At 55.4% G+C, this 9,347-nt stretch overlaps 1 protein-coding gene across 1 annotated transcript; it reads left to right on the forward strand.

Annotated features, from left to right (window-relative positions):
- The first annotated feature begins 1,565 nt into the window (after positions 1-1,565).
- On the forward strand, positions 1,566-4,125 carry EN2 (engrailed homeobox 2). The gene is made up of 2 exons (XM_066557910.1): positions 1,566-2,106; positions 3,809-4,125. Exons 1-2 carry the CDS (start codon positions 1,566-1,568, stop codon positions 4,123-4,125), a joined length of 858 nt encoding a protein of 285 aa, XP_066414007.1.
- Positions 4,126-9,347: the final 5,222 nt, after the last annotated feature.

Raw genomic sequence — 9,347 nt, forward strand, 5'->3', positions numbered from 1 at the left:
GCCTTCTCGCTCCCCCTCTCGTGCTCCCCGAGCCCCGCAACCTGTTCAGCCCCCCCAGCTCTTCGTCCATCCAGTAGCACCTTGCTCCCTAATTTTGTTCCTGGGTTATTTCTCCTTAAAGACGAGCAAAGCGGCTGTGGCAGCTTTGCCGTCCTAGAGAGGCAAGGGCTTTTGCGGGGTCCAGAGGGTGCCGGGCGGGCGTTTTGGGGGGCAGCGCGGCCCCGCGGTGCCGTTTGGGGAGCGGTCAGGGCAGATCAAAAGCTCCTGTCCGGCTGCGGGAAGGACGAGTCAATCACGGCCGAACCGCGCTGCGGGGAGGGGACGCAACCCCCGAGCAGCCCGCGGGCACCGGGCCGGGCCTGTTCCGCCCCCCCCGGACCCCTTTGTATCGCTGCCGCTCGCTTAATATTATTTATGCGTTTCTGCAAGGAATTGTGGGATGCCGGCCCCCTCCCCGGTAAACACCGGGACAATCAAGCCCCCGGTAACTCCGGGCCGGTCGGGGCCGGGGGGCAGCGGCGGGCGGGGGGCAGCCCCGCGGCGGGGCACCCCCAGCTCCCCCCCGCGCATCCCCGCGGCGGCGGCCGCGCCGGGCCCGTCCGGGGGAGGGGCGTGGGCGCTGTCACTTACCGGGGCGCCCCGCACCACGTGTGCGCTCGCCCGGCCTTCCATTGGCCCGAGGCACGTGTCGGAGCGCCCGGGCCGGCGACGTCAGCGGCGGGGGCCCCGTTAAAACCTAAAGGACAACAACCCGAGTGGAAGTGCCCGGGCGCGGCGGTGGCGGCGGCCGCCGGGGCGTAGCGCGGCGCAGGGCGGGCGGCAGGGCAGGGCGGGACGCCCCCCCAGCCGCGGCGGCCCCCGCATGTGCGGGCGCGGGGCGGCGCGGGGCGGCGCGGGGCGAGGCGCTGCCGGCCGGAGCCCCGCGGGGCGCCCCTCACCGCCCTGCCCTCCGCGGGACACCGGCTGCTGAGAGCCCGCCTACACCCCGCCCCGACACCGGCGCTTCGTTTTTTCTCTTGCACCCCCCCACCTCCGCTCCACAATTATTATTATTTTTATTATCGCTAATTTTTTCCTCCGCGGATGAGGCGCGGCGGCGGCGGCGGCGGCGGCCGGGGCAGCAGCAGGCGGCAGCGCGCCGCGGGACCGAGCGGCTGAGCGGCGGCGGGAGGCGGCGAGCGGCGGCGGGAGGACCGGAGCCCCTGTGTTTTCATTTTTTGTCAAAGTTGGAAGTGGTGCAGGCTCGGCTGCTGGCTTGCGGGTCTCCCTGCGTTTGTCTCTTAATTTTTTTTTTTTTAATTACTCTTAATTTTAATTTTTTTTTCCTTTTTTTCTTTTTTTTTTCAAACTCTGGATTTTGAATGCCGGGCGAAGCCAGGAGGAACGAAAGCAAATAGACACCTGTGTGTGCGTGTATATATATATATACATATATATATATATAAATATATATATTTAAAAATTAAAATAAAGAACAACCGACTGCAGCAGCAACAACAGACAGCGCTCGGCAGCGCCCGGTCGGCGGCGGGCGGGCGGGCAGCGGAGCCGTCGGCGGGGCGAGCATGGAGGAGGGCGGCCGGAGCCCCCGGGAGGAGGCGGCCGAGCCGCAGGAGTCCGGCGGCGACGCGGAGCCCGGCGGCGGCGGGCGGCGGGGGCTGCTGCTCCCCCCCGGTGACCCCCCGCACCCCCACCCGCACCCGCACCGCATCACCAACTTCTTCATCGACAACATCCTGCGGCCCGAGTTCGGACGGAGGAAGGAGGCGGGCGGCCCCGACGGAGAGCCCCGGCGGCCCGGCGCGGAGAGCCGCCGCAGCCCCGCCGCGGCGCCGGCCCCCGGCGCTCCGCTGCCCGGCGGCGGGGCGGGCTCGCCGGGCCGGGGGGAGGGCGGCCCCGCCGGGCTGGCCCTGCACGGCGCCGCCAAGAAGGGAGGGGACCCCGCGGCGCTGGAGGCGGCCCTGAAGGCGCGGGGGCTGAGCGGCGGCGACCTGTCGGTGAGCTCGGACTCGGATAGCTCCCAGGCCAGCTCCAACGCCGGGAACCAGCCCATGCTGTGGCCCGCCTGGGTGTACTGCACGCGGTACTCGGACCGGCCCTCCTCAGGTAAGCGCTGCCCCGCCGCAGCCCCGCTCCCCGCGGCCGCAGCCCCTGCCCCGGGCTCCCCGGGCCGCCGCCGCCCGCCCGCCAGGCCGGGAAGCGGCGTGGAAAAGACCCCGCTCCCCTTTCCCTCTCCGTCTTCTTCTGGTTATTATTTTTTTCTGTTTGTGTTTTGCTTTTTGGGGTTTTTTTGGAGGGTGGGCGAGTTGCTTAAAATGGCCTGGAAATGCTTGAAGAGGCAGGGTGGGCTGGGGGTGCGCGGAGCCGCAGGGACGAGGAGGGAGCGGGGGTCCCTCCCTCTGTCCCCGCCGCCGCGGCGGAGCTGAGGCCGCCTGGGCTCGGGGCATTTCCCACCGACTGACGAGTTTTATCAAAGAGGGAGGAAAAAACAAACTGTCTTCGGGCTCCCCGCTCATCCTCCCGGCGAGCTCTCCTTTTCCCTGCCGGGAAACCCCCCCTGCGTTGGGTTTTGGGAAGGGGAGGTGGCATTTCCATAGGCCTCGCCTTGTTTTGATTAGTCTTTTTTGGCCAAAAACAATCCGCGCTCGTTTATTTCTCTAAAAGGGGCCTCCGAGCCGCCGCCGTTTCTTTTCTTTCTTTAATTTTCCCCCCATATGCTGTAGGTCAGCTCTGTGGGGGCCGGAGGACATTTCCAAGAGCCGGGAAACTTCTTTGGCAGAGTCCGTCCCTTGGCAAGGGCTTAGGGCAGAACGTCCTGAAATTATCTTAAAAAATAATAAAAAATTAAAAATTAAAATAAAAAATTTAAAAATAACAAGCAGGGGGTAAAATGTCCTTTCGCTACCGCGGGGACAGGAGGGCTGGCTCCGGCAGATCGGTAAAACCCCGGTTAAAAACAAGTAGAAAACACTGGAGGAAAGCATGGGAAACATCAGGCAGGAGATCTGCTCCCGAGGAAAAGAAGAAAAAAAATATGGGTCTTTCTCTTACAAAAGCGGCGAGATAGGATTTTCACCCGGGAGTCGGCTAGCTGAGGAAGGGATCGTAAAACGAGATGAAAATTAGTTCGTAATATCTGAAAACAAACTCTTACTCAGAGGTAATATTCAGAGCTGAATTGGAATTTACTCCATTGTTCTCCAGTGCTCTCCTTTGTTAATATTTAATTAACATACATCCTCACAATGGCTCGGCCCGGGCAGAAAAGGCTCCTTGTGCTGCCGAGAATAATATTCCCGAGAATAATCCCGGCGATTCGGATCGGGCCGTGCAGCGCCATATGGGCACTGCAGCGGAGAGGCGGAATGCTTCTGGCCAAGTAAACTGCAAGAGGATTTCCATTACCACTTAAAAAAGAAAAAAAAAAAAGAAAAAAAAAGTATAGAGGTTTTCTAAAAAAAAAAAAAATCTGTTCAGGGTATAAAATTTAGCTCCGTGCCCCTGGTGCAAGCTTTCCCTGCCGGGCATTCCCGGGACACAGAGGCTCGGGAGCTGCGTTTCTGAATGGGAGAAAGGGGCCGGGGGAGCGCAGGGGGGGCAGCGAGCGGGGCGCGGGGGCTGCGGGGGCTGCGGGGGCTGCGGCTCCCGTTCCGCCGCCTCCCGAGCATCCCCGGCAGCGGAGGCACAAAGCGGGCTCCGTTCCCTCCGGGGGGGTGGTGCTGCTGCCGGGCCCGGTGCCCCCCGCGCGGGAGCCGTGCCCGCAGCAGAGCGCGGCGGTGTCGGTGCCTCTCCTCTCTCCCGGCCGTAGGTCCCCGCTCCCGCAAACCAAAGAAGAAGAACCCCAACAAGGAGGACAAGCGGCCTCGCACCGCCTTCACCGCCGAGCAGCTGCAGAGACTCAAGGCCGAGTTCCAGACGAACCGGTACCTGACGGAGCAGCGGCGGCAGAGCCTGGCCCAGGAGCTCGGGCTCAACGAGTCCCAGATCAAAATCTGGTTCCAGAACAAACGAGCCAAGATCAAGAAGGCGACGGGCAGTAAGAACTCCCTGGCAGTGCACCTCATGGCCCAGGGGCTCTACAACCACTCCACCACGGCGAAAGACGGCAAGTCGGACAGTGAATAGCCAAGGGAAAGGGGGGGGGTGGGAGGGAAGCGAGGGAGGGAGGGGGAGGCAGGGGTGGGGGGGCCGTTTGCAGTCAAAGTTTATACAATGCAATAATTTAATTAAAAAAAAAAAAAAAGAAACATAAGGGCCAGTGTATAAAGATTATACCAGCATTAATAGTGAAAATATTGTGTATTAGATATAATTCTGCAATATTCTATGTATATATAATTTACAGGTAAGGTGGTGTAAAAATCCAAGATATCTGATATCTGATTATAAAATATTTTTTTTTTTGGTTGGTTGGTTTTGGTTTCGGGGGTTTGGGCTTGTGGTTTGGTTTCGTTGGCTTTTTTTTTTTTTGTTTTGGTTTGGTTTTTTTTTTGGTTGTATGAAGTTTTAGATGCTATCTTTAAGAATTTTTTTTTTAAGCTTAAGTTACTTTTTGATAGACTTAAGCGCAGTTTTAATGGACATTGGACGCTGTTTTTTGAAATTCAAAAAAAAAAATTAAAAACAACTTTTGCTGAAGTCCAAAGATTTTTATTGCTGCATTTCACACGACTGTGAACCGAATAAATAGTTCTCCTATTTGTTCTATGAGTTTTAACTTTTTTTTTCACCCCACCCCTAACCTTTTCTTTTGTTGTTTTTTTTTTTTCCCTTTTTAATTTTCTTTTTACTTTTTCTTTTTGGGGTTTTTTTTTGGGGATGTATTCTTTTAGTCTTTTTGTAATTTTCTTTTTTTGGAATTGGGGTGTCTGGGGCTGATTTTTGGGGATAGACGTGGAGAATTTAATTTTAAAAGAAAGAAAAGATATAAAAGTAACGATAGGGAAACAAAATCTCAAAGCACCGTCTTGAAACATGCCCGGGGTCCTTCCCTGAGCCTCTGCTCCTTCATCACCGCCAACGAGAGCCACGGGCGCCCGTGAATGCGGGATGCAGGCGTGGATGCTGGCTAGAGATGGGGTCAGCACCCCCCTCCCCTTCCAGCTCGTTGGGATAACTTCGGGAACCCCATCCCCGAAAAGCGGCAGCTGCTCGCTCACGGCCCCGCTGTCCCTCCGCCGAGGGCAGCCGAAGGATGGGACCCGGCTCCGCTCCGGCATCACCTCCCCGAAACATTTGGGAGCGTTTTAGCCCCCCCCCTTTCCCCCCAAAAAAAGTCCCGTTTTTAGTTGTCCCTTCCCCTCCGCAGCGCGGTCCCCGCTAGCGCGACGCTGCCGTGCGGGTGGGTGTTTGTCCCCACACCCCCCTTCCTCACGCACACCCCTCCCTGAAATCGGCGTTTTTAGGGGGTTCGAGGCGCTGTGCTGTGTTGAACCCGTTTGTCCCCGAGCGTGGGGTCCCTGTCCCCGCTCCGGAGGGGGATTTGTCCCGCGTGGGCCTGGGTGTGCGTGGGCGGCTGCTCAGGAACGGATTCTCCTGCAACGCTGTTTGTGTGGGGGGGTTGGGGGGAAAACTTCTCGCTTTGCCTTAAAACCTCTTTATTTTGCAGCTCTAATAGATACACACTGTACATAGTAGTATAAAATTGAAAAAAGGAAAAAAGAAAAGGAAAAAAAAAAGGAAGGGAAGAATCCAGCTATAAAATAAAAACTGTAATTTTAAATTCTGTGAATAACCATCAGCTGCTTAGGGGCCAGGATTAAATGACTTCGCCTTTTAGCAAGAAAGCAAAGGATTTTTTTTTTCTTCTCTCCAGTTTATAAAACATGTGCATTTTACAATTGCAGTATCAAATATTTATAATCGGATGAAATATGAATGTTTCTATTTACAACTGTGTTCTCAACATTGTGAACATTCTCGCTGCATTTTGTGTGTTTCGATTCTCGAGGACTGCATTAAATAATAATAATTAAAAAAAAACCCCAACCAAAGAACCCATTTTATTATGAAATCCAACCCGTGTCACCCAGACGTTACAATGGAGCTATTCGGGAATATATATCCCTAAATATTCCTACAGCCTTCAGACCGCACTCCTGAGCCTTGGAGCTGGAATTAGAACTATGTCGTAGTTTTAATTCTTTACAGGGGTGCGGGAGGGGGTAAAATCGGTGGCGATTTATGAGAGAGGTGGTTTTGCAGCCAGGCGTTTCATCAGCCCTTTGACTTAATGAGGAAACTTTGGGGGATTCATTCCTAGGCTGAAGGAGAGGACGAACGCCAGCCGGCCCCGAGCCCCTCTCGGGCACTCCTCCTCCCGCTCGAAAGGAGCTGAAAACGGACAGGAAAATCTCTTTAATCTCACGTACTGTCAACAGGTTTCACCTTTTCAAGACTTTAAATACCCGGTGGTGCGATGCTCTGACAGGCTGCGTTTGGAAAAGCTCTGCTAGGAAAACACGTAACCCTGGAGCTCGGGAAGAGGGGATATGGAATATTGCCGATGCCACGCCACGAAACCGGGCACCCTGTAAAATACTTGGCAGCCCCGGGAAATGACAGTACCGCGATTTTAGGACAGGCTGGACAAAAATAAAACGATCATCCGCCTTGCTGCGACAAAGGGCACAAGAGCTCCGAAATAGCTTTCCGCAGGCAGGAGAGGGAGGAAGGGCAGAGCCTCACTCACCCTCAGGGTCGCTCCTGCTGCAGGGGACACGCTCCCAGATAAAACCAAGGAGAATGGGGGAGGGGGGGGGCGAGGGGGAAGTGTATTCAAAATTTTATTTTGTACTTTATTTTTCTCAAGCTGCTACTTTGGGATATATTCTGCAAGGGGGAAAAAATTCTCCAGGAGCGCAGCTGCCGCTGGGACAGTGCACCAAGGGCTTCACCTGCCCGGAGGACCTGGGGCCAGGGCTGAGTGCAGGGATGCTACCAGGATACTGTGGGCTCCCGCTTCCCATCTCAATTTATTTCCCCAGCCTCTCTGGTTTGCGTGCTTTTGAGGTCTATATATATTTATTTCTTTTTTTGTCACCTCCGTTAATGGAGGCAGGTGATTTATAATCCCTTGGGAGAAAATCGATGGCAGTGGGCGCTTAAGAAGAGTTTTAAATCTGGTTTGAAAAATAGCTTCTGTTGTCCGACTGTACAAAATGGCACCGTGGGTGTGTTACACGAGGGTGGCTAAGTCCCGTGGAGATATTATTTGTATTTTTTAGGAGGTCACTAAACCTGCAGTGGGGGAAAAATTGGCCCTGCTCCTGAGAGTGCAGGCAGAATTGGAGTTTCCACCTGTCCTCACTCAGCCTGGTAAGAAAAACTGGGAACAGAAAACAGATGTGTGACACCAGCAGGAATATGTAGTTTTGGGTTAAAAAAAAATTAGCAGTGAAACTTCTCCAATCTAGTCCAGTCTGTGGAGCAAGGACAGACCCTATCTCGCTGCTGCTTGGATTTTATCCAGACCAGAACACAAAATATTTGCCATTGGTAAGCCGTGCCTTCGGTGGGAGCAGAGTTCCTCACACGAGCTGTACTCCTCACCTCTCTCCGATATTTTGGGGAGCGTTTGCAGTGGAGAGGCGCAGGTTCGGAGGGACTTCGCCACCCTCGGAGCGGCTGCCGCTCCCCGAGCGCCTCCCGAACGCGCTCCCACGCCCGGGCAGCGGCTCCCCGCTGGCTCGGGAAGCACCGCACAGCTGAATTAGCCCTCGATAATTTAAAATGTCAAATTATTTGAACGGGAGGAGCTGCCGCAAAAGCTCCTTTTGCAATTTTAGCAAAGCAACAAGCCCTTTCTGAAGCAGCCTTGTTGTTTTGGAAAAGGCAGAACCCCAACCCCCAACAGCCCCGAAGCCGAGCCAGAGCCTCCCCCAAAATCCGGCTGCACCGGGGCAAGGGCAGGGGCAGGACTGGCCCTGGAGTCACACGGCTGGCAGCGGGTTTATCCTGGCAGGCAGCTCTCCCCGAGATTTCCCTCCCCCATCCTGCGGGGCAGGCTCCTTCCCCTCCAACCAGGGTGGCAAAATTCAGTTAAAAAAAATAAAAAAATTAAAAGGGGAAAAAACTAACTAATCAAACGAAACAACCAACCCAGAAAAGTATTTCAGGGCCGAACAAAAATACATCTGCACTTGCCCGCGCCAACCAGCCCCTCCGTGTAATTAATTAAGTGTATTTTTCCCGTAACTCTGTTCAATGAGCATCTGAGCACTGAGGTTTAGTGAAGGTGTTTCTCCCCTCCTCTCCCTGCTAACGCAGGATGTGGCACATGCATTGTAAAAACGCACACCCAGGCACGATATATGCAAATGTCCGCGCCATTGATTGTGAAATGTATATCAGAGTTAGAGGGGGAAACTATTTAGCCAGCTCGGGTTTGTGGAGGGAAAAAAAAAAAAAAAAAAAAAAAAAGTAATTCTGTATCCCGCTGATTTAATATCCGACCGCCACATTCAATCCCCGCCCATGCAGCTATCAAAAGTACCCCTGGGATGTTTGGATATCATCTCCAAACTAACATCTGTGATTATGAAACGCTCAGAAGGGGAAGGTTAATAACAATTTGTTTCAAAGGGCCATGAGTCAATTTTATAAACAAATTCGCGTCGTCTTAAAAACCAACAAACCAACAAACAAACAAGCAGCGTGGAAGCTGGCACCCACGGGCAGGGGCCGGACCTGGGGGCAGGATTTGTGCCCGCTTCCCGCAGGGATGGAGCCGAGGCAGCCTGGGATGGCCCGGGAGCAGCAGCCGGGGATGCTGGGGTGTGCTGGGGGAGAAGTTTGTGCAGTGACAGCCCGGGGGATGCTCCGTGGCTGCGGCAGAAACGCACCCAGACACATTTGGGAAGCGTAAGGTGGTCCCGGGTTTCTGTACGGAAAGTTGGGACGGTTCCTGACAGCAGAGCTGGAGTCTGTGGAATAGCAGAGGGGGCAGGTCTGGGCTGTGCAGAAAAATATTTGCAGGGTTAGGGAGGGGTATCCATGCCCTGGGCTCACCCCTCGCACACACCGAGACCAGCCTTGCAGCTAAAACCAGCGCTAGCTCGCCCTCAATCTGCTCTGGCGCGTATTTTGGGACCCTTGGCAAACTCCGGCGAGGCTGCCGGCCAAAGCCTGGCCCGGCACCGGGAATAAGCGGCCTGGTTGAGGCCAGGCAGGGAGACACGGCCGAGCCGGCAGCTCCGCCGCCAGGTACGGCTGGAGCCCGGCCGCAGCCGCTCTCCTGCTGCCCTCCCCTGCCCACCGCCCTGCCACCCTGCCACCCTGCCACCCTGCCACCCTGTCACCCTGCCACCCTGCCACCCTGTCCCCCTGTCCCCGCCCGCTGCCCGGCC

Source organism: Molothrus aeneus, chromosome 1, assembly GCF_037042795.1.
Source record: "Molothrus aeneus isolate 106 chromosome 1, BPBGC_Maene_1.0, whole genome shotgun sequence".
NCBI lineage: Eukaryota > Metazoa > Chordata > Aves > Passeriformes > Icteridae > Molothrus > Molothrus aeneus.